The 25,940-nt window shown below is 41.8% G+C and overlaps 1 protein-coding gene across 1 annotated transcript; it reads right to left on the reverse strand.

Moving 5' to 3' along the window:
- Positions 1 to 10,588: 10,588 nt before the first annotated feature.
- LOC123952526 (olfactory receptor 24-like) lies at positions 10,589 to 24,847 on the reverse strand. Its single transcript, XM_046021805.1, is given in 4 exon segments — positions 10,589 to 10,908; positions 11,119 to 11,508; positions 11,511 to 11,733; positions 24,677 to 24,847. Coding segments are annotated over 4 exon segments (1,104 nt in total).
- Between the last annotated feature and the right edge of the window lie 1,093 nt (positions 24,848 to 25,940).

The raw sequence follows: 25,940 nt of genomic DNA on the forward strand, positions 1-25,940 counted from the left end.
AGTATAGGGATAGAGGGAACATTCCTGAACTTCATAAAATCTATCTATGAAAGACCCACAGCAAATATCATCCTCAATGGGAAAAAGCTTGCAGCCTTCCCGTTGAGATCAGGAACACGACAAGGATGCCCACTCTCACCACTCTTGTTCAACATAGTATTAGAAGTTCTAGCAACGGCAATCAGACAACAAAGAGAAATAAAAGGTATCCAAATTGGCAAGGAAGAAGTTAAACTCTCTCTCTTCGCAGATGACATGATTCTTTATATGGAAAACCCCAAAGACTCCACCCCCAAACTACTAGAACTCATACAGCAATTCAGTAACGTGGCAGGATACAAAGTCAATGTACAGAAATCAGTGGCTTTCTTATACACGAACAATGAAAATACAGAAAGGGAAATTAGGGAATCGATTCCATTTACTATAGCACCAAGAACCATAAGATACCTGGGAATAAACCTAACCAAAGAGGTAAAGGACCTGTACTCAAGGAACTACAGAACACTCATGAAAGAAATTGAAGAAGACACAAAAAGATGGAAGACTGTTCCATGCTCTTGGATTAGAAGAATAAACATTGTTAAAATGTCTATACTGCCTAGAGCAATCTATACTTTTAATGCCATTCCGATCAAAATTCCACCGATATTTTTCAAAGAGCTGGAGCAAATAATCCTAAAATTTGTATGGAGTCAGAAGAGACCCCGAATTGCTAAGGAAATGTTGAAAAACAAAAACAAAACTGGTGGCATCACGTTACCCGATTTCAAGCTTTACTACAAAGCTGTGATCACCAAGACAGCGTGGTACTGGCATAAAAACAGACACATAGACCAGTGGAACAGAGTGGAGAGCCCAGATATGGACCCTCAACTCTATGGTCAAATAATCTTCGACAAAACAGGAAAAAATATTCAATGGAAAAAAGACAGTCTCTTCAATAAATGGTGCTGGGAAAACTGGACAGCGATATGTAGAAGAATGAAACTCGACCATTCTCTTACACCATACACAAAGATAAACTCAAAATGGATAAAAGACCTCAATGTGAGACAGGAGTCTATCAGAATCCTAGAGGAGAGCATAGGCAGTAACCTCTTCGATATCAGCCACAGCAACTTCTTTCAAGGTATGTCTCCAAAGGCCAAGGAAACAAAAGCAAAAATGAACTTTTGGGACTTCATCAAGATCAAAAGTTTCTGCACAGCAAAGGAAACAGTCAACAAAACAAAAAGGCAACCCACGGAATGGGAGAAGATATTTGCAAATGACAGTACAGACAAAAGGTTGATATCCAGGATCTATAAAGAACTTCTCAAACTCAACACACACAAAACAGATAATCATATCGAAAAATGGGCAGAAGATATGAACAGACACTTCTCCAACGAAGACATACAAATGGCTATCAGACACATGAAAAAATGTTCATCATCACTAGCCATCAGGGAGATTCAAATTAAAACCACATTGAGATACCACCTAACACCAGTTAGAATGGCCAAAATTATCAAGACAGGAAACAACGTGTGTTGGAGAGGATGTGGAGAAAGGGGAACCCTCTTACACTGTTGGTGGGAATGCAAGTTAGTACAGCCACTTTGGAGAACAGTGTGGAGATTCCTGAAGAAATTAAAAATAGAGCTTCCCTATGACCCTGCAATTTCACTTCTGGGTATTTACCCCAAAGATACAGATGTAGTGAAAAGAAGGGCCATCTGTACCCCAATGTTTATTGCAGCAATGGCTATGGTCGGCAAACTGTGGTAAGAACCAAGATGCCCTTCAACGGATGAATGGATAAGGAAGATGTGGTCCATATACACAATGGAGTATTATGCCTCCATCAGAAAGGACGAATACCCAACTTTTGTAGCAACATGGACGGGACTGGAAGAAATTATGCTGAGCGAAATAAGTCAAGCAGAGAGAGTCAAGTATCATATGATCTCACTTATTTGTGGAGCATAACAAATAACATGGAGGCCATGGGGAGATGGAGAGGAGAGGGAGTTGAGGGAAACTGGAAGGGGAGATGAACCATGAGAGACTATGGACTCTGAAAAACAACCAGAGTGTTTTGAAGAGGCGGGGGGGTGGGAGGTTGAGGAACCAGGTGGTGGGTAATAGGGAGGGCACTTACTGCATGGAGCACTGGGTGTGATGCCAAAACAATGAACACTGTTATGCTGTAAATAAACAAATAAAACAAAACAAAAAGAACATTAAATATTACAAAAGAAAAGAATTCTCATTACATAAGAAAAAATTAGGAAGTCAATACTCTTTACATTAAAATAAGTATTAAAATAGTGGAAAATAAGTTCTAAAAAATGAAATTAAAAGAAAAAAAAAGAAAGAAATAAAACTTTCCAAAAAATGTACATGGAGACCATGACCAAGACTTAACTGTCACATAGTAGAGTTAATATTCATATTTTTTATACTCTCAGTGATCAGAGTTATGAATCCTGTGTATCCTGCCTGTAAAGCTCAGGGTGTAATCTCTGAATTTTTTAAAAAAGATTTTATTTATTTATTTGTCAGAGAGAGAGAGAGGAAGAGAGGGAGCACACAAGCAGGCAGAGTAGCAGGCAGAGACAGAGAGAAGCAGGCTCCCTCTCAAGCAAGGAGCCCGATGCGGGACTCGGTCCCAGAACTCTGAGATCATGATCTGAGCTGAAGGCAGCAGCTTAACCAGCTGAGCCACCCAGGCATCTCTCTGAATATTTTTTGTTAAGATTTTTTCATTTTTGGAGGGAGAGAGCATGGGTAGGAGGAAGAGGGAGGTGGGAAAGAATTCCAAACTGATCATGCTTAGGACTGAACCCTGTGCTGAGGTGGATCTCGTAACACTGTTGACTACCAAATGGGAGTGGCCTGTTACTTTCCTTGGTCTCTCCCTGCCATCTGCCTCAGTGTTCAGTATGATAACTCACATACGTAGATCTTACCTTGTGTAGTCTACTCTAAACTTTGTTGGTTTTGCCCTTTATGTGAATGGAATTACATTTTTTGATCACATTTATTGATTCTATTTGTCAGAAAGAGATAGAGAGAGGGAGAGATCAAGCACAAGCAGGGGACAGGCAGGCAGAGGGAGAAGCAGGCTTCCCACTGAGCAAGGAGCCTGAGGCGAGACTTGGTCCCAGGTCCCTAGGATCATGACCTGAGCCAAAGGCAGATGCTTAACAGATTGAGGCACTCAGGTGTCCCGGAATTATACTTTTTACATTCTTCTGTGAACTGGGCATATTGCTCAGCATTTTATTTTCACATTCATTCATTCATTCAATGGGTGGATGCATGTAACTGAAGGTTGTTCATGTTCAGAACTGTCTCATGCAGATCACATCCCCTCCTTATGCACCCCTGTAGCCTGCCAAAGTTCTGATTTCAGACGTTTTGGGTTTGGAATTACTGTGTATGTATGTACGTTGTCTGTGATTCTCTTAGAAGGTCGTGTGGTCACACTCCATAATCAAACATGGTATTTCCCCCGCAGAAGGAATGTATATTCCACAGAGTACAACTAGTTCAGGCATTAAATACGCTTGTGTAAATTCAGATCATGGTTTGCTCCTCAATGAGTTCACCGAAAACATACAGAAAATTCACCTCTCATGAGAGATTTTTGTATGATAGAAATGTAGGTAGATGTTCTGGTGCCTATGCAGTAGTAACCAAGTAACCATGTATTTGAAAAAATAGTAAGTAGTATTTAAAAAAATCATCCACCACCCTGGTGCCCACTGTGACATATTATAGTGAAACTTGCTTAATACAGAGATAAAGAGAAAATTCTGAATGTAGATCAGGAGAAAAAGTCTTAACTTACAAGGGTAGACGCATAAGGCTGGTAGCAGTCCTGTCTACAGAGACCTGGCAGGACAGAGAGGACTGGCATGATATAGTCAGTGTGCCAAATGGGAACAATGTGCAGGCAAGAAGATTTTATCGAGCAAGGCTGTCATTCAGAATAGAAGGAGGGATAAAGGGTTTCCAGAACACACAGAAACTAAAGGAGTTCATGAACACTAAACCAGCCATGTAAGAAATATTAAAGGGGACCCTTTGAGTGGAAAGGGAGCCCAAAAGTAACAAAGATTAGAAAGGAATAGAGATAACCTACAGGAACAGTGACTTTACAGGCAATACAATGGCAGTAAATTCATATCTTTTAATAATTACTCTCAATGTAAGTGGACTCAAGGGTCCAATCAGAAGACAAAGGATATCAGAATGGATTAAAAAACCAAGCATCAATATGCTGCTTACAAGAGAGTCATTTTAGACCCAAAGATACCCTGGATTGAAAGTCAGGGGGTGGACAGTGATTTATCATGCTAATGGACATCAAAAGAAAGCTGGAGTATCCATCCTTATATCAGACAAACTAGATTTTAAACCAAAGGCTATAGTAAGAGATGAAGAAGAATGCTATACCATAATAAAGGAGTCTGTCCAACAAGAAGATCTAACAATTATAAGTATGCTCCTAACTCGGGAGCAGCCAAATGCGTTAATCAATTAATAACAAACCTAAAGAAACTCATTGATAGTAATACAGTATTAGCAGGGGAGTTTAGCACCCCACTCACGGCAATGGACAGATCATCTCAGTAGAAGATCAAGGAAACAAGAGCTTTGAATGACACACTGGACCAGATGGACTTCACAGATGTATTCAGAGCATTTCATCCCAAAGCAGCAGAAGAGACATTCTTTCCAAGTGCCCGTGGAACCTGCTCCTGAATAGATCACATACTGGGTCACAAATCAGGCCTCGACCAAAAAGACTGAGATCATACCATGCATATTTTCAAACCACAATGCTATGAAATTTGACGTCAACCACAAGAATAGTTTAGGAAGGACCACAAATACATGGAGGTTAAAGAACATCCTACTAAAGAAAGAACGGGTCAACCAGGAAATTGAAGAAGAATTAAAAAAATACATGGAAGCAAATGAAAATGAACACATCAAAGGGGTGCAGCAAAGATGGTCCTAATTGGAAGTATATAGTCACACAGGCCTTCCTCAAGAAGCAAGAAAAATCGCAAATACACAGTCTAGCCTTACACCTAAAGGAGCTAGAAAAGGAACAGCAAATAAAGCCTAAATCCAGCAGGAAAAGGGAAATAATAAAGATTAGAAGAGAAATTAAGGATGAAGAAATAAAGCAGTAGAACAAACCAACGAAAGTAGGAGCTGGTTCTTTGAAAGTATTAAAAAATTGATAACCCCCTAGCCAGACTTACCAAAAAGAGAAGAGAAAGGAGCCAAATAAGTAAAATCATGAATGAAAGTGGAACAATCACAACCAATACCAAAGAAATAGAAAATTGTAAGAGTGTGTTATTAGAAAAAAATAAAAGAGAATATTATTAGAGATTGAGATACCACTGTACACTGTTAGAATTGTCAAAACAACATGTGTTGGAGAGGATGTGGAGAAAGGGGAACCCTCTTACACTGTTGGTGGGAATGGAAGTTGGTGCAGCCACTTTGGAAAACAGTGTGGAGATTTCTTAAGAAATTAAGTATAGAGCGACCCTATAACCCTGCAATTGCACTACTGGGTATTTACCCCAAAGATACAGATGTAGTGAAAAGAAGGGCCATCTGTACCCCAGTGTTCATAGCAGCAATGGCCATAGTCGCCAAACTGTGCAAAGAACCAAGATGCCCTTCAACGGACGAATGGATACAGAAGATATGGTCCATATATACTATGGAGTGTTATGCCTCCATCAGAAGGGATGAATACCCATCAGAAAGGATGAATGCCCAACTTTTGTACCAACATGGATGGGACTGGAAGAGATCATGCTGGGTGAAATAAGTCGAGCAGAGAGAGTCAATTATCATATGGTTTTGCTCATTTGTGGAGCATAAGGAATAACATGGAGGACATGGGGAGATGGAGAGGAGAAGTGAGTTGGAGGAAATTGGAGGGGGAGATGAACCATGAGAGACTGTGGACTCTGAGACACAAACTGAGGGTTTCGGGGGGCAGGGAGGGAGGCTGGTTGAGCCTGATGGTGGGTATTATGGAGGGCACGTATTTCATGGAGCACTGGGTGTGGTGCATAAGCAATGAATTCTGGAATACTGAGAAGAAAATTAAAAAAAAATTAGAAAAAAGAAATTAGAGTGTTATTAGAAATGTTATTAGAAACAAATAAGGCAATCTGGAAGAAACAGATAAATTCCTAGAACATATAAAATACAAAAGCTGAAACAGGAAGAAATAGAAAACCCAAACATACACATAACCAGAAAAGAAATTGAAACAGTAATCAAAAATCTCCCAACAAACAAGAATCCATGCATGGCCAGATGGCTTCCTAGGGGAACTCTACCAAACATTTGAAGAAGAATTAATACCTATTCTGCTGAAACTGTTCCACAATAACAGATATGGATGGAAAGCTTCCAAAATCATTGATGAGGCCAGCATTAGCTTGGTCCCCAAACCAGACAAAGACCCCATCGAAAAGAAGAATTACAGACCAATATCCCTGAGACAGAAAATTTCACCCAGATACCAGCTAAGAGAATCCAACAGTACATCAAAAGGATTATTCACCATGACCAAGTGGGATTTATTCCTGCACTGCATGGATGATTCAGTATCTGCAAATCAATCACTGTGATATGCCACATTAATAAGAGAAAGGTTAAGAACCATATGATTTTCTCAGTGATGCAGAAAAAAACATTTGACAAAATATAGCATCCTTTCATGGTAAAAACCCTGAACAAAGGAGGGATAGTGGGAAAATACATTAACATCATAAAGACCATATCAGAAAGACCCATAGCTAATATCAACTTCAATGGAGAAACACAGAGCCTTTCCCCTAAGATCAGGAACACAACAGGGATGTCCACTCTCACCACTGTTGTTCACCATAGTACTGGAAGACCCAGCCTCTGCAATCAGAGAAGAAAAGGAAATGAGAGGCATCTAAATTGGCAAAGAATAAGTCAAGCTTCCACTCTTTTCAGACAATATGTTAAGTCTGTAGGAAACCCAGAAGACTCACCAAAAAATTACTAGAACTGATAATTCAGTAAAGTTGCAGGATATAAAATCAATGCACAGAAGTCTGTTGCACTTCTATACACCAATAATGAGCAGCAGATAGAGAAATCAAGGAATTGCTCGAATTACAATTGCACCAAAATCCAGTAATAAACCAGTGTATTACCTAGGAATAAACCTAACCAACGAGGTAAAGGATCTATACTCTAAAAAACTATAGAACGGTTTTGAAGGACATTGAAGAAGGCACAACGAAATGAAAAATGTTCCAATGTTCATGGATTGGAAGAACAATTATTCTTAAAATGTCTATACTACCCAAGGCAATGTACACATTCAATGCAATTGCTATCAAAATAACACCAGCATGTTTCACAGAACTGGAACAAACAATCCTAAAATTTGTATGGAGCCAGCAGATCCAGAATCATCAAAGGAATGTTGAGAAAGAACACCAAGACTTGAGGCATCACAATTCTGGACTTTAAGCTATATTACAAAGTTGTAATCATCAAGACAGTATGGTACTGGCACAGAAACAAGACACTTCAATCAGTGGAACAGAATAGAGAACCCAGACATGGACCGTCATCTCTATGGTCAATGAATCTTTGACAAAGCAGGGAAGAATGTTCAATGGAAAAAAGACAGTCTCTTCAACAAATGGTGTTGGGAAAACCAGACAGCTACATGTAGAAGAATGAAACTGACCACTTCCTTATACCATAAACAAAAATAAATTCAAAATGGATGAAAGACCTCAACATGAGACAGGAATCCATCAAAATCCTAGAGACATAGGCAGCAACCTCTTTGACCTTAGCTGTAGCAACTTCATGCTAGACACGTCTCCAAAGGCAAGGGAAACAAAAGCAAAAATGAACTACTAGAACTTCATCAGCATAAAAGCTTTTTTACAGGAAAAGAAGCAATCAAAAAACTAAAAGACGACCTGTGGACTGGAAGAAGGTATTTGCAAATGATGTATCAGATAAAGGGTTAGTATCTAAAATCTATAAAGAACTAATCAAACTCCTAAAATGCAAAAAAAAAAAAATCCATTCAAGCAATGGAGGGAAGATATGAACAGACATTTATCCGAAGAAGACATGCAAATGGCCAACAGACAGTGGAAAAAATGCTCCACATCAGTTGGCATCAAGGAAATAGAAATCAAAACCACAAGAGATACCACCTCAACTGGCCAGAATGGTAAAATGAACAACTCAGCAAACAACAGTTGTTGGTGAAGATGTAGAGAAAGGGGAACCCTCTTACACTGTTCCTCAAAAAGATAAAAATAGAAATGCCCTATGACCCAGGAATTTCACTACTAGGCATTTATCCAAAGGATACAAAACTAGTGATTCAACGGCGTACATGCACCCCAACATTTAGAACAGCATTGTCCACAATTGTCATGTCAAAATACAGAAAGAGACCAGATGTCCATCGGCAGATGAATCAATAAAGACGAGGTGGTATAAACATACGTATATGTGATGGAGTATTACTCAGCCATCCCAAGGAATGAATTCTTGCCACTTGAAATGATGTGGAGGGAATTAGAAGATAATATATTAAGCAAAATAAGTTAGCCAGAGAAAGAAAAATACCGTATAAGTTCATTCCTGTGTGGAATTTAAGAAACAAAACAGATGAACATAGGGAAAGAGAAGGAAAAATAAAATAAGATAAAAACAGAGAGAGGCAAAGCGTAACAGACTCTTACCTGTAGGGAACAAACTGAGGGTTGCTGGAGGGGAGGTGGGTGAGGTTATAGGGTAATTGTGCCATGGGCATTAAGGAACACGCTTGGTAGAATGAGCACTGGGTGTTATGTGCAACTGATGAATCACTAAACTCTACCCTGAAACTAATAATACGTTGTATGTTAACTACTTGCATTTAAATAAAAAAGATCTAACACTGTATGTTAATTGCACTGGAAATAAAAGAAATAAAACATTTAGAAAGAGCAAAATGAAAAAAAAATATTTAACAGATTCAGAAAAATAGTTTCTTTACTAGCAATCAGAGACCTTAAGACTAAAGCAAGACTAAATGCCATTTTATCTATCATATCAGTTTTATTTTTTATTTTTTATTTTTTTAAAGATTTTTTTATTTTTTTGACAGATAGAGATTACAAGTAGGCAGAGAGGCAGGCAGAGAGAGAGAGAGGAGGAAGCAGGCTCCCAGCCAAGCAGAGAGCCCGATGCGGGGCTTGATCCCAGGACCCTGGGATCATGACCTGAGCCGAATGCAGAGGCTTTAACCCGCTGAGCCACCCAGGTGCCCCTATCATATCAGTTTTAATTAAGGGGGAAATGTGAACATCAAAATAGAAGATGGAAACAATTGGGCACTCTCATTTGGGCATCTTGGCAGAATGGATAAAGGGCCCTTAAAAGGTACTGCTTAGGTATTCTACTTTTGAGATTATTAAATGTAATGGACTGTGAATATATAAAAATCATTTCCGAAATTTTTTGCATCATTATTAGTAATAGTGCAAGCTTAGAAGCCCTCTAGCCATCCAACCATGGTGAAAAAGCATATATATCATGGATGGTTTTTGTGATGTAACCTCAGAGAGCCAAATGTTCAGGAAGAGATAATCATAGGGAGACAACTCATGTTTTAAGATTAAGGAAAAAGTACATAAAATTGTACCAGCAATATTTTCTCAACATAATAAAGACAAAAAGTCGTTAGAAAAAGATTGGGAAATACTGTAAAATATTATCAATGATTTTCTTTGTAAGGAGGGGTTGTGTTTCCTTTTTTCCTATTTGTTTATGTTTGAAAAATTTACTGTAATGAGCATGTATTATTCTGCAGTTGAGACACATGAAATAACCCAGAGTTTAAAAACCAAAAAATCAAGGACTTGTCCATAACTAGTAATCTCTTTGTCACAATCTTAGATCTGATCCCTGTTGTGTGTGTTGGGGCCAATCCTCTGATCTCCCTGTGCCTCATTTTCCCCCTAGAATTATTATTGTTTTCTCAGTCCCAGCAAATTGTGTGTCTTCTCGATTCAGCCTTCTCTATATGTAGGTCTGGCCCTCTCAGTGAGTTGCTTCAAAAGCTGGGCTTGGAAATGGTCCCTGAAACTCAGAGCACTTGACCCTTCCAACTCTTGTGAGCATTGCTTGTTGGTGAGTGGGACCTGTTAGTCATAGACTGGGCTGGTACCTGGCTTCATCCCAGAACCGAGTACTGGCTGATGTTTTTCTTTTGGCGATTCCCACTGTGTGGTTTGAATCTTCTCGGACATCTATATACCCACTAATCAAGTCACCTTGTAGGAATGGCTGGACACTCCTTCTTCCCGGTTGTAGCTGTGTCCTTGGCAAGCTGATCTTATTCTCCTTCTGTCTAGTCAGGCACCTCTGTTTGATGAACGTGCTCATGATGGCGAGCATCCATCTTGCCTTGAACTTTATTTTTCTCCAAAATTGCTGTGGAGGAGTGCAGGGAGAAGTCATTTCAGAGAGTCTGAGTTCCAGTCTGGGGCAGGACCCATTATGGAGTAGAGTATCTTCTCCAGCCTGAGAGCCTCCACAGAGCCCCCTTCATGTCTCTGTTCCTCAGGCTGTAGATGTAAGGATTCAGCATGGGGGTAACCATTGTATATATCACAGATACAACCATTCCAGTGTCTGCTGAGTAGGAGGATGAGGGCCGGAAATACACCACAAAAAGTGTCCCATAGAAGAGAGTGACGACTGACAGGTGAGAGCCACATGTTGAGAAGACTTTGTGCTTCCCCCCAGCTGAGGAGACCCTGAGGATGGTGTGCATGATGTGGGCATAAGAGACCAGGACACGGGGCGCCTGGGTGGCTCAGTGGGTTAAGCCGCTGCCTTCGGCTCAGGTCATGATCTCGGGGTCCTGGGATCGAGTCCCGCATCGGGCTCTCTGCTCAGCGGAGAGCCTGCTTCCCTTCCTCTCTCTCTGCCTGCCTCTCTTGTGATTTCTCTCTGTCAAATAAATAAATAAAATCTTAAAAAAAAAAAAAAGAGAGACCAGGACACAGGCAAGAGGGACCACACCTATGAGGGCTGCTTCAGCAAACATCATGACCTGAAAGATCTGGGTGTCTGAGCAGGCAAGTTTGAGGAGTGGGGGTACATCACAGAAAAAGTGTGGGATGGAATGGGAGGCACAGAAGGAGAACTGAGCCATGAGGAGGGTGAGTGAGAAAGCCAGGAGGTGGGCGCAGAGCCAGGGTGTGGCAACCAGCAGCAGGCAGCGTTGGGGGCACATGATGGTGGTGTAATGGAGAGGAAGGCAGATGGCCACATAACGGTCATATGCCATCACAGCCAGCAGGAAGTCATCCAGAAGGGCCAATGCCATGAAGAAGTACATCTGTACGAGGCACCCAGTATGGGAGATGGCGTGGTGTTGTGTCTTAATACTCACCCACACCTTGGGGACAATGTGCAGGATAAGCAGGTATCGATGAGGGACAGGTTAGCCAGGAAGAAGTACATGGGGGTGTGGAGGTGCTGATCAGAAACAATGGCCAAGATGATGAGCAGGTTCCCCAACACGGTGACCAGGTACATGCTCAGGAAGAGCCCGAACAGGAGAGGCTGCTGGTCTGGGTGGTCAGAGAAGCCCAGGAGCAGGAAGTCGGAGACACTTGTGTGGTTTCTGATTTCCTTAAGTAGAGAAATTGGAAGAGAGTTTTGCTTATATAAAGGTAGGCCCTGAATAATACAGACCGCAAGGGCTTTGATCTGTTTTTCTGTGTTCTTTGAAAAGGTCACTGAGAATCACTAGTGGCTGTAACTCTGGGTTTGTAAACATTGAGGGTTGTGGACTATGGTAATGAGGCTTGAGGATGAGCTGAGTTTGTGTTCTAGGTACCTGTCATGTAGCAAGTTTTTTGGCATGGATTGTCTGAGTGACATGAACTGGGATTCACCTGAGAGAACTTTTGCAAATTCAGTTCCCTTTCTAAAAGACTTAGAACAAGAAGCTTGGTCTCTTCTCTTTTGGAGCTCATTTTGGGGTCCTGTATCTACTTGGATTTTCGTCTGCACTGCAGGATGCCTGTGTGTATGTGTGTGAGTGTGTGAGTGCATCCTGGTGGAGATGATGGAGGAGTTGTCTCTCCAGAGAGGAGTCAATGGAGAACAAGGGTCTTTAAGGAGTAGTGGGTTGTTCCGCTGACTTTTGCCTTAGAGAACCATTCCGCTGAGTCAGCGTGGATGTGAGACTGTTGGAACCTGAGATGTGCTACTCTCTTCTTTTTTTTTTTTTTTTGTATTTTTAAAAATTTTTTTTATTTATTTTTTTTCAGCGTAACAGTATTCATTTTTTTTAATTAATTAATTTATTTTTATTTGCTTATTTACAGCATAACAGTGTTCATTGTTTTGGCATCACACCCAGTGCTCCATGCAGTACGTGCCCTCCCTATTACCCACCACCTGGTTCCTCAACCTCCCACCCCCCCCACCCCCTCCCGCCGCCCCTTCATAACCCTCTGGTTGTTTTTCAGAGTCCATAGTCTCTCATGGTTCATCTCCCCTTCCAGTTTCCCTCAACTCCCTCTCCTCTCCATCTCCCCATGTCCTCCATGTTATTTGTTATGCTCCACAAATAAGTGAGACCATATGATACTTGACTCTCTCTGCTTGACTTATTTCGCTCAGCATAATTTCTTCCAGTCCTGTCCATGTTGCTACAAAAGTTGGGTATTCGTCCTTTCTGATGGAGGCATAATACTCCATTGTGTATATGGACCACATCTTCCTTATCCATTCATCCGTTGAAGGGCATCTTGGTTCTTTCCACAGTTTGGCGACCGTAGCCATTGCTGCAATAAACATTGGGGTACAAATGGCCCTTCTTTTCACTACATCTGTATCTTTGGGGTAAATACCCAGCAGTGCAATTGCAGGGTCATAGGGAAGCTCTATTTTTAATTTCTTCAGGAATTTCCACACTGTTCTCCAAAGTGGCTGCACTAACTTGCATTCCCACCAACAGTGTAAGAGGGTCCCCCTTTCTCCACATCCTCTCCAGCACACGTTGTTTCCTGTCTTGCTAATTTTGGCCATTCTAACTGGTGTTAGGTGGTATCTCAATGTTGTTTTAATTTGAATCTCCCTGATGGCTAGTGATGATGAACATTTTTTCATGTGTCTGATAGCCATTTGTATGTCTTCGTTGGAGAAGTGTCTATTCATATCTTCTGCCCATTTTTTGATATGATTATCTGTTTTGTGTGTGTTGAGTTTGAGAAGTTCTTTGTAGATCCTGGATATCAACCTTTTGTCTGTACTGTCATTTACAAATATCTTCTCCCATTCCGTGGGTTGCCTCTTTGTTTTGTTGACTGTTTCCTTTGCTGTGCAGAAACTTTTGATCTTGATGAAGTCCCAAAAGTTCATTTTTGCTTTTGTTTCCTTGGCCTTTGGAGACTTATCTTGAAGGAAGTTGCTGTGGCTGATATCGAAGAGGTTACTGCCTATGTTCTCCTCTAGGATTCTGATAGATTCCTGTCTCACATTGAGGTCTTTTATCCATTTTGAGTTTATCTTTGTGAACGGTGTAAGAGAATGGTCGAGTTTCATTCTTCTACATATCGCTGTCCAGTTTTCGCAGCACCATTTATTGAAGAGACTGTCTTTTTTCCATTGAATATGTTTTCCTGTTTTGTCGAAGATTATTTGACCATAGAGTTGAGGGTCCATATCTGGGCTCTCCACTCTGTTCCACTGGTCTATGTGTCTGTTTTTATGCCAGTACCACGCTGTCTTGGTGATCACAGCTTTGTAGTAAAGCTTGAAATCGGGTAACGTGATGCCACCAGTTTTGTTTTTGTTTTTCAACATTTCCTTAGCAATTCGGGGTCTCTTCTGACTCCATACAAATTTTAGGATTATTTGCTCAAGCTCTTTGAAAAATATCGGTGGAATTTTGATCGGAATGGCATTAAAAGTATAGATTGCTCTAGGCAGTATAGACATTTTAACAATGTTTATTCTTCCAATCCAAGAGCATGGAACAGTCTTCCATCTTTTTGTGTCTTCTACAGTTTCTTTCATGAGTGTTCTGTAGTTCCTCGAGTACAGGTCCTTTACTTCTTTGGTTAGGTTTATGCCCAGGTATCTTATGGTTCTTGGTGCTATAGTAAATGGAATCGATTCTCTAATTTCCCTTTCTGTATTTTCATTGTTAGTGTATAAGAAAGCCACTGATTTCTGTACATTGACTTTGTATCCTGCCACGTTACTGAATTGCTGTATGAGTTCTAGTAGTTTGGGGGTGGAGTCTTTGGGGTTTTCCATATAAAGAATCATGTCATCTGTGAAGAGAGAGAGTTTGACTTCTTCCTTGCCAATTTGGATACCTTTTATTTCTCTTTGTTGTCTGATTGCCGTTGCTAGAACTTCTAATACTATGTTGAACAAGAGTGGTGAGAGTAGGCATCCTTGTCGTGTTCCTGATCTCAACGGGAAGGCTGCAAGCTTTTTCCCATTGAAGATGATATTTGCTGTGGGTCTTTCATAGATAGATTTTATGAAGTTCAGGAATGTTCCCTCTATCCCTATACTTTGAAGCGTTTTCATCAGGAACGGATGCTGGATTTTGTCAAATGCTTTTTCTGCATCAATTGAGAGGACCATGTGGTTCTTCTCTCTTCTCTTATTGATGTGTTCTATCACACTGATTGATTTGCGAATGTTGAACCAACCTTGCAACCCAGGGATGAATCCCACCTGGTCATGGTGGATAATCTTTTTAATGTGCTGCTGGATCCTGTTTGCTAGGATCTTGTTGAGAATCTTTGCATCCATATTCATCAGTGATATTGGTCTGAAATTCTCCTTTTTGGTAGGGTCTTTGCCTGGTTTGGGGATCAGGGTAATGCTGGCTTCATAAAAAGAGTCTGGAAGTTGTCCTTCTGCTTCAATTTTTTGGAACAGCTTCAGGAGAATTGGTGTTATTTCTTCTTTGAAAGTTTGGTAGAGTTCCCCAGGGAATCCGTCAGGTCCTGGGCTCTTGTTTTTTGGGAGGTTTTTGATCACGGCTTCAATCTCATTACTAGATATCGGTCTATTCAGGTTGTCAATTTCTTCCTGGTTCAATTTTGGGAGTTTGTAGCTTTCCAGGAATGCATCCATTTCATCTAGGTTGCTTAGCTTATTGGCATATAACTGTTGGTAATAATTTCTGATGATTGTTTCTATTTCCTTGGTGTTAGTTGTGATCTCTCCCTTTTCATTCATAATTTTATTAATTTGGGCTTTCTCTCTTTTCTTTTGGATTAGTGTGGCCAATGGTTTATCGATCTTATTAATTCTTTCAAAAAACCAGCTTCTAGTTTCATTGATACGTTCTACTGTATCTCTCGTTTCTACCTCATTGATCTCTGCTCTAATCTTGATTATTTCCCTTCTTGCATGTGGAGTTGGTTTGATTTGTTGTTGATTCTCCAGTTCTTTAAGGTGTAGAGACAGCTGGTGTATTCTGGATTTTTCAATGTTTTTGAGGGAGGTTTGGATGGCTATGTATTTCCCCCTTAGAACCGCCTTTGCTGTATCCCATAGGTTTTGGACCGAGGTGTCTTCATTCTCATTGGTTTCCATGAATTGTTTAAGTTCATCTTTGATCTCCTGGTTGATCCAAGCATTCTTAAGCAAGGTGGTCTTTAGCTTCCAGGTGTTTGAGTTCCTTCTGAACTTTTCCTTGTGATTGAGCTCCAGTTTCAAAGCATTGTGATCGGAGAATATGCAGGGAATAATGTCAGTCTTTTGGTATCGGTTGAGTCCTGCTTTGTGACCCAGTATGTGGTCTATTCTGGAGAAGGTTCCATGTGCACTTGAGAAGAATGAGTATTCTGTTGTTTTAGGGTGGAATGTTCTGTATATGTCTATGAGGTCCATCTGGTCCAATGTTTCATTCAATGCTCTTATTTCTTTATTAATTTTCTGCTTCGATGATCTGTCTATTTCTGAGAGAGGCGTATTAAGATCTCCTACTATTATTGTATTCACATCAATATGACTCTTTATCTTGATTAATAGTTTTCTTACGTAATTGGGTGCTCCCATATTGGGGGCATAGATATTCACAATTGTTAGATCGTCTTGGCGGATAGTACCTTTAAGAATTATGTAGTGTCCTTCTGTATCTCTGACTACAGTCTTTAGTTTAAAATCTAATTTATCTGATATGAGAATTGCTACTCCGGCCTTCTTTTGAGGCCCATTGGCATGAAAGATGCTTCTCCATCCCTTCACTTTCAGTCTGGGTGTATCCTTAGGTTCAAAATGGGTCTCTTGTAGACAACATATGGATGGGTCCTGTCGTTTTATCCAATCTGCAACCCTGTGTCGTTTTATGGGCGCATTTAGGCCATTCACATTGAGAGTGATTATTGAGAGATAGGTTTTTATTGACATCGTGTTGCCTTTGAAGTCTTTCTGTCTATAGATTGTTTCTATATTTCTGTTCAATGATATTCTTAGGATTTTTTCTCTTTTATAGGACCCCCCTTAATATTTCCTGCAGTGTCGGCTTGGTGGTTGCATAGTCTTTTAAGCCTTGCTGGTCTTGGAAACTCTTTATCTCTCCATCCATTTTAAATGTCAGTCTTGCTGGATAGAGTATTCTTGGTTGCATGTTCTTCTCATTTAGTACTCTGAATATATTTTGCCAGCCCTTCCTGGCTTTCCAGGTCTCTGTGGAAAGGTCTGATTTATTCTAATGGGCTTTCCTCTGTATGTAAGAAGCTTCTTTGTCCTAGCTGCTTTTAAGAGGGTCTCTCTTGAAACATAATTCCCCATTTTAACGATAAGGTGCCGTGAGGACTTTCGAGAATCTAAAATCTTGGGAGGAGATCTTTCTGCCTCTAGTACATGAACGTTGTTTCCATTCGTGAGATTGGGAAGATTTTCATAGACAACTTCTTCCACTATATCTTCTAGACTTCTTTCTTTTTCTTCCCCTTCAGGGATTCCAATAATTCTGACGTTGGAACGTTTCATGGCATCGTTTATTTCCCTGATTCTGTTTTCGTGGCTTCTGAGCTGTTTGTTCCAGGCTTCCTCCTGATCCTTTCTCTCTATCTGTTTGTCCTCCAGATCACTAATTCTATCTTCTGTCTCAGTTACCCTAGCTTTTAGAGAATTTAGATTGGACTGGAACTCATTGAGAGCATTTTGAACATCATCCCTGGTGGCTTTCAGTTCTGCCCTAACATTGTGAACATCATCCCTGGTGGCTTTCAGTTCTGCCCTAATCAATTCTGTTTGGTCATCCATGGCTTTCTCCAACCTAGCTATTGCCTGGATAATTGTTAGTCTGAATTCCTTTTCTGACATATTGTCTATGTCGATATTCATTAGTTCTGTTGCAGAAGGCCCATCCTCTGTATTTTTCTTCTGTTGGGTATTCCTCCTCCTAGTCATTTTGGTAAGAGATGACTGAACAGATGCAGCTGGACTTATCGATTGTGGTGCAGTCAATGTGCACCCTGGAACGCTTCTGTGCAATCAGGATTCCCCACCCAAATGAGAGAAAAAAGAAAAGAAAAAGAAATAGAGAAGAAGAAAGAAAAAAAAAGGGGAAAGAAAAAAGGAAGAAAAAAAAAAGAGAGAGATAGGAAAAAAAGGGAAGATACAAGAGAAGGCTCAGCCCAAATGGGCCACAAGGTAAGATTTGTGGAGTATACAAACAAAAACAGACAGACAAAAAGAGTGATAAAAGTATATGAGAAGAGAAAAAAATATGTATATATAAGCAAAAAAAAAAAGGGAAAAACCTCCTCAGAAAGAACCCCAAGTATAAGATTTATATATTGTCAGGACAGACACAAATTCACAGAAACACTGACAGAAGGAAAAATTGGGAGAATGGTTATAGATTCTCAGTGTGGGTGAGGAGGGTTATTTTGATTCTTCCTGAAGGTGTCTTGATGTTTTTGTTAAGGGACTCAACTTTCCTAAGTTACAGGGGGATTAGAAACTGGTTTGCCTATAGGGGTAGCATTGATTGGGGAAAGGGGGTTACCTTGAAGTTTAACTCTATATGTATAGTAGAAAATAAAAATTAAAAAAAGAATAAACTAGACTAAACTAAGTTAAAATTAAAAAAATAGAAAAAAGAAAAACACGGGTGTATGTATCAAAAATTTCAGGTTAGAAGGTTATTAAAGAATTTGATGTACTGGACATCTCAGTGTGATGGTAAATAGGTTAAAAAATTATCTGTATGTATAAAAAAAAAAGAACCAGAATATTGGTAAAGAGTTAAAAATAAAAGTTGTATTTATGAAGTAGTGGTGGTTGTTCTCTTGTAGTCTTTTTTTTTTTTTTTTTTTTCCTTCCTTCCTGGTTGGTTTTCTGGGGGAGGGGCCTGCCACGTGGGTTTTCAGACAATGATGTTCCCTGAGTTAGGTCCTCCCACTCCCCTCAAGGGGGTGAGCTCTTTTTTTTTCAGGAAACTGGTTTTTTTTTTTTTTTTTTTCAGTCTTTTGTTCTCTGGGGGTTTTTATGTTCTTTCATCTGCTTTCTCTCGCCTTGACAGCTTTTGATGGTTTTTGGAGGTTTAGAGGAGAGCAAACAGCACCCCAACCTCCCTCTCAGAGAGAAGCCTCAGACTGTTTTGCAAAAGCTGCTGGCAGAGTTGGTTCTGGGTCACTGTCCCTGGGGATGCAGGAGCTCCTCGTTGTGCCCAAAACCAGGGCAGCTGTGGCTGTCTAGGCAGCTCCAGACCGCCAGAGAAGTTCCAAGCAGAGATCGCGCACTGAGATTTTCCCGCTGTCCTGGGCTGGGAATGTCTGGTTTTTCCTGCTGCCAGAGCTCCAGGCTAGCGCCTATGAGCACCTATCCCAAGGGAGGGTGTGGGACGCGCGCGTTTCAGAATTGCCGTCAGGCGAGGCTCCCAGCCCCTCACGGGAGACAGACCCCACTCGTTCTCAGGCGCACTGGCGTTCAGGTGCACTCGCGGCTCAGGGACAGAGACCTGATTTCTCCGCCGCACTCTCTCTGGCTCCGCGCCAGGGGAGGCTGTCCTGGGTCCCGGGACTTAGGTCCCTGACCCTAACCGCCCAGGTTCCCACTATTACCCCCCCCCCCCACCGCGATCCTTTGCTGTTTGTTTTTTGAGTGCTTTCAACCAGACTCCAAGTTAATGCTGGTCCCCAGACGCAGAGCACTCTCGTGTTGTGGTGTTACTTTCCAATCGGTCACCTCTGGTGGCTCCCTCCCCCTTTTGTTTATCTTCCGATATCAGTCCGATGCTCCCAGTCTGCTTTACCTGCCACTGGCGTCTTCTGCTCCAGTAGAGATCCAGACGTGTATAATTCTGATCTCAGGCTGATTTCATGGGTGGTCGGAGTTCTTTGGTAGGTAATCAGCTCACTTTAGGGTACAGGTTGAAATGGTGCCTCCTCCTACTTCCCCGCCATCTTGCTCCCCCCCCCCCCCCCCGCTACTCTCTTCTTAACGACCTACCAGTTTCATTGTCCTCATCAACCCCACCACCACCACCTTTCTTTTTGTGTTCTGGGCTTTGATGTTCTGGAGACAGGATGGGAAGCTTTTCTCTGCCTCTTATCTCGGTCTGAGCTCGGTCAGTTTCTGAACTCTGAATGTGTGTTTCCTCATTTGGACCATGGGCAGCACCTTCATGGTGTCATTGAGGTGATGACTGAGATAACATGTATGGAGGGCAGGCTACTGTCAAGGGTGGTAACACTACTGTCATTGTTGGTCACACTTGTTGATTGTGAAGCAGGGACACACGATGCAGTCGAAAAGCATCAGATGCCCTGTTACAGCTCTGTTCCTTATGTGCATTTTAAACTCGGGGCCAGTTTTTCTCCATTGGAGCCTTACTTTCCTTCTCTGTAAGGTATGCATGCTAGCCTTACCTGATAGTTGTGTTGAGGGGACCAAAGCCTGGAATCCGCTGAGGTTTCTTTATCAACCATGATGTGCAGTCAAGATGAGAAATTCCCACATTCCTGTTCGATTGTGTGGAGAAACAGTTGACAAACGTTCGGTGGCGGCATGGCTTCATGCCATGTTTGTTTAGCGTTGTGATGAAAATGTAATAATACCTTTGGGAGTTGGACAGAATTTCCCCACTCTTTACTTTTTTTTTTTTAAGTTTTATTTGTTTAGAGAGAGAGATTGAGAATGAGAGTGAGTGAGTGGGGAGTGAGGGAAAGACAGAAGGAGAGGAAGAGCATCTCCAGCAGACTTCCTGCTGAGGAAGAGCCCTATGTAGGGCTTGAGCTGAGGAGCCGGAGATCAGACTCCAGCGAAAATCAAGGGTTTGATGCCCAACAGACTGAGCCACTAAGACGCCCCACTCCCACTCTTTACTCTTTAAAGAGTTTATTTATTTCTTTGACAGACAGAGATCACAAGTACGCAGAAAGGCAGGCACACACACAGGGGGAGAGAGAGAGAGAGAGGAGAAAGCAGGCTCCCTGCTTAGCAGGGAGCCTGATGTGGGACTTGATCCCAGGACCCTGGGATCATGACCTGAGCCTAAGGCAGAGGCTTTAACCCACTGAACCGCCCAGGTGCCCCCACTCTTTTCTCTTTATATGATTTTGAGAAAGTTGCTAAACTTTTTAAATGGGATAATATCTGAGTTCAATGAATTCAGTGTTTTGTGAAGATTACATTGGGATAAAAAATGACAGTGTAATGTTTATAACCAAGGCTGGCATCTAGTAAGTGCTCAGTAAATAGGGTCTAGTATTGTAATTGCTTTTTTTTTTTTAAAAAAAATAACATGTGGGTGCTTTGAGGTTTTGGTGTTCTGGGCTGTGCCTCCAGATTGGGCTTGCCACTTGTGGGGTGTGAACACAAAAAGCCACCTCCACCACTGTGACCACGACACTGTCAGCAGCGTCAGCAGCACCACATCTGAGGAGTTATATCTCTACTCAGAACTGTCAGTGGCAAAGCCATTGACATTTTGGGGTCTGAAGCCATGTGTAAACTTGGACAAATCACAGAATCATCAGAGCTCCCCCCTGCCTCAGTGATTAATGGACGAATGGGAATGAATGAGTCTCTCAGGAATAGTTTTTGCTGCCTCAAGTTTTTAGATGAAGAGAGGGTGCAAACAAGTTTGGTAAACTGACAGGATGTAGAGGAGTCAGTTACTAGTACTGACTTGGTGTGGTGGCTGAGAGAGTTTCTGGAACCACACCCACCCAAGTGGACTGAGAGGGAAGTGTGCTTTGTCCAGGACACAGATGAGGTTGGGGAAGGGTGGTCTGAAGCCCGTTCTCTTCAATGACTTCAGACTAGATCATCAGGGACATAAAGAACCCCCGAGGTAGGTGGCCCTCCTCGTGATCCGAAGAAACAGAAACTGATTGGCATATGGGGATGTAGGATAGAAAGAGGGAAAGCAGAAGGAGCAGGTCTGGTGCACTGTGTGTGTGTGTGTGTGTGTGTGTGTTGTGTGTGTGCAAGCATGCTTACAAGGGGGCTAAGGTAGACGGCTCTCTTGCCATCCATATGCCTCAGTTCTTACCTGGACATGCTGGCCAGCCTCAGCCTCTGACACTTCCAGGGAGGAGATTGGGTTTGCTAGAGAAGACATGGATGGTGTGAGTCACAGAGTCCTTTCCTGTCCACAGGAACAGCACAGACTAAAGACTCCAGTCTTGGTGGTATCTCAGGCACAGGCGCTGCTGACTTTTGACAGGCAGTGTCTCCTGGGACCCATTCCCAGTCTCCTAGTTAGAGCCCAAATGGGGCAGTTGTCCAAGCACCAGCTGGCCCATCCCCAATCTCCTAGTTAGAGCCCAGATGGGGCAATTGTCCAACCACCAGCTGGCTGGTCTGCGTCAGGGCCCCCTGAGTCCTGGTAGTGTCAATGGTAATACCATTGAGATGACCAGGGCTGGGATCCCTGGGGGGACTCCTGGTTCTTCCCCTGGGTGAGATGCTGCTTGGTTGCATCCTCCTGGTCTGATCCTGAATGGGGCCTAGCTGTATCATAGAGTCACCCTTTCTAATTAGAGCCCGGTCCCCATGGATGAAATACAGTCAATCCTGGAAAATAAGAAAAAAAATTAAAGATAAAACAGATCAGGAGCAGGGGTACCTGGGTTGCTCAGTTGTTTGGGCATCTGACTCTTGATTTTCACTCAGGTCATGATCTTGCGGCCTACGATGGCCCTGTGTTGTGTAGGTTTGATGAAGAATTTGCTTGTCCTTTTTCCTCTGCTCCTCCACCATCTCAAATAAAATCTTTAAAAAACTCTAGATTAAGAAAATGATCAGTACTTCAACTATCAGGGCGCCTGGGTGGCTCAGTGGGCTGGGCATCTGCCTTCTGCTCGGGTCATGGTCTCAGGTTCCTGGGATAGAGCCCCACATCGGGCTCTCTACTCGGTGGAAAGCCTGCTTCCCCCTTTCTCTCTGCCTGCCTCTCTGCCTACTTGTGATCTCTCTCTGTCAAATAAATAAATAAAATCTTAAAAAAATACAAAGAAAATTCCACTTCAAGTATCATATAGTAGAGGGACTATTCCTATTTTCAGTGTCCCCAGAGATCAGAGATATGAATATTATGTAGCCTGTCTATAAAGCTCAGGATGCAATCTCTAAATTCTTTTTTAAAGATTGATTTATTCATTTTTGGAGGGAGAGAGCATGAGTAGGATGAGAGAGGGAGAGGGAGAAAGAATCCCACACCAACTCTGGGCCAAGAGCTGAGCTCCAAGCTGGGCTGGATCTCATAACACTGAGATCAGGACCTGAACCCAGATCAAGAGTTGGACCCCGAACTGCAGGTGCCATCCAGGTGTCCCAGTCTCTGAATTTTTTAATTAATTTTTTGATATAATTGAATCTTACTCTCAAAAAAAGTTTGTAAAACATCTGTGTTGTTGAACGAGTGGTAATATAATGAATGCCCATTCTCCCAGCACTCAGCTTAAATAGTTGAATCCTGCAGACGCCCTATGTGGACCCATTTTCCATCACATCCTTTCCTCCCCCTTTTGAGGAAATCACCGATGTGGGCACTGTGTATCATTTCTTGTTGTTCTTTGTGGTTTTGCCACATATGCATCTTTGGGGGAGGTCCTGGAGAAGATGTGACCCACAGTTCACCCATGAATTAGCCCCAGGCAATGGGAGGCTCCCCATCCCTTCCCCTGACCTCAGAATGTAGCTCTGTCCACTCTTCCCATGATGGGAGCCATTTTCAAGTACACAGCCCTGAGTTAGCCATGTGCTTTTTACACCCTCTGGGAGGCTAAGTGACTGAACCCCTGTGAGGCCTCTCTGTATATAAACTTTTGTGATTCTGATGGGCATGTGTTCCTATCTACTTGTCTTAGGGTGCCCTAGATAAGACATGCCCTGAGTGTAAGTTCCCTTGCTTAGTAACACTGTTGCCTACCAATGGGCATGGCCTCTTTCCTTGGTCTCTCCCTGCTCTCTTTTCCAGTGTTCCCTTTGATAACCCACATGCAGAGATTGTACACTGTATAGTTAACTCTAAATGTGCCTGTTTTTTTTTCCTTTATGGGAATGGAATTACACTTTTTACATTTTTCTGTGAACTGGGCCTGTTGGTTAGCATTCTTCCTTTACACTCAGTCACGTAACTGAAGGGTGTTCATGTTCAGTGTTGTCTCGTAAAGATCACAGCACCTCCTTATGCACCCCTGTAGCCTGCTAGAATTCTGATTTCAGACATTTTGAGTTTGGAATTACTGTGTGTGTATGTTGTCTGTGATTCTCTCACAGGGTCCTGGGGACACAAACATACCGTATTTCCACAACAGAAGGAATGTATAGTCACACTGAGTACAACTAGTTCAGGCCATACATACCCTTATGTAAATTCAGATTATGGTAACCTGCTCAATGAGTTCACTGCAAATGCACAGAAAATCCTTCTCTCATGAGAGATTTTTGTATCACAGAAATGTAGATATATTCTTTTTTTTTTTTAAAGATTTTATTTATTTATTTGTCAGAGAGAGAGAGGGAGAGACAGCGAGTGAGTACTGGCAGACAGAGTGGCAGGGAGAGGCAGAGGGAGAAGCAGGCTCCCCGCTGAGCAAGGAGCCCGATGTGGGACTTGATCCCAGGACGCTAGGATCATGACCTGAGCCAAAGGCAGCCGCTCATCCAACTGAGCCACCCAGGCATCCCAAAATGTAGATATATTCTGGTGCCCATGTAATCATGGTGTGTACTTTAAAAAACTAATCAGTGATGAGTAAGACATAGAGAAAACTGTGCAAAACACAAACACCCCCCCCCCCACCCAGGAAATATTAGAAACCAATCCCCTCTGTGCAACTTCCCAGATTTAGAAGTCAAACGTGGCCAGTACATCTGACATTCGTTTTGTGTGTCCTGCTAATAATCATGACTTTTCTTTCATTCTGGATGAAAATAATCCCTGTCCTCTTTGGAATAGTTTCTTTTAGCTTTGTCTGTTTCTGAACTTTAAATAAATGCGCTCATCCACTATGTATTCTTTTCTCTGGCTCCTTTTGTTCATTATTTTTACTTATATGAGATTCATCTGGATCTGTGTATGTAGTGGCGGTATGTTCATTACCATTGCTGTGATTGATCATTCTGGTACCTGAGTCTTGGTGCGTTCCTTTCTGCTGTGTACATGCCCAGGAATGGCAAGGATGGGTTCCAAGATATCCGTGTCCTCCAGTTTGGTACACATTGTGAAACTGACCTCCAGGGAGATTGTCCCATGCTGCACTTGGACCAGCAACGTGTGAGAGCGCTCATTGAACCACATCCTGGCTAAGTCCTGGTGGTTTCAGCCTTTTCCACTGTGGTCATGTTGCTGTGTGTGTGGTTTGGGTCTCATCTCCTAATGGTTTGATTTTATATTTCAGTGGTTAATTATGAGATTGAGTTCCTTATAAATACTCATTAGCATTAAAAAAAAAAGACTTATTTATCTTAGAGAAAGAGTGAAAGAACAAGAGAGAAGGGAGCAGGGGGAGGCATGGAGGGAGAGGGAGGAGAGAAGTTGACTCAGGGCTTGATCTCACCAGCCAGAGATCATGACCTGAGGGGAAACCAAGAGTGAGGCTTAACTGAGTGAGCCATCCAGGTGCCACTCATTAGTATTTTTATTTCCTTATTTTGAAAGTGCTTGTTTCAGTTTTTATTCATTTTTTCCCGTTTAGTTATCTGTTATATTCAGATGTATTTATAGAACTATGTAGAACTATTTATTCTAGATCCTAGTCCTTTGTTGATTTATGTACATGATAAACATTTCCTCTATCTCTCGTTTGTCATTTCACTGTTTATAGTGCTGTTTGCTAAATCAGTATTTTTATTTTAACTGATTGAATTCATCAGTTTTTTTTTTTCCCGAGTGCTTTATTTGTGTCTGGTTGAAGTGGTGCTTTCTTTCATGAGTTCAGGAAGATATTTGCCAGCATTTTCTTTTAAAAACTTTATAATTTTGCTTTCCCCAATCAGTTCTTTAGTGCATCTGGAACTGATTTTTGTGTATGCAGTGAAGTGTGTGTGTCTGAGGATGGGGGGTTGTGTGTGTCTGTGTTTTATTTGTTTTTGCATGATGGTAACTAATTATTAATTCCAGTGGTTCCTCCATAGACTCTTTTGAATTGCAATTGTATGGAAATGTTATCTGTGAAAAAAATGCCCCCGTGTTTCTTTCTGTAGAGAATTTACATCCTCTCTGTCTTTTCTCTCTGACTGTCCTGGATGAGACCTCAGGTCTAGTGTTGGAGTGCTGTGGTGAGAGGTGGTATTCTCATTCCCTGTTTAGACAACAGATTTAAGTGTGTGGTAACCCTTATATATTATATATGCCATATGTTTAAAACAAGGCAACCTTTTTCAGGTTAAGA

This window comes from Meles meles, chromosome 11 (genome assembly GCF_922984935.1).
Source record: "Meles meles chromosome 11, mMelMel3.1 paternal haplotype, whole genome shotgun sequence".
Taxonomy (NCBI): domain Eukaryota; kingdom Metazoa; phylum Chordata; class Mammalia; order Carnivora; family Mustelidae; genus Meles; species Meles meles.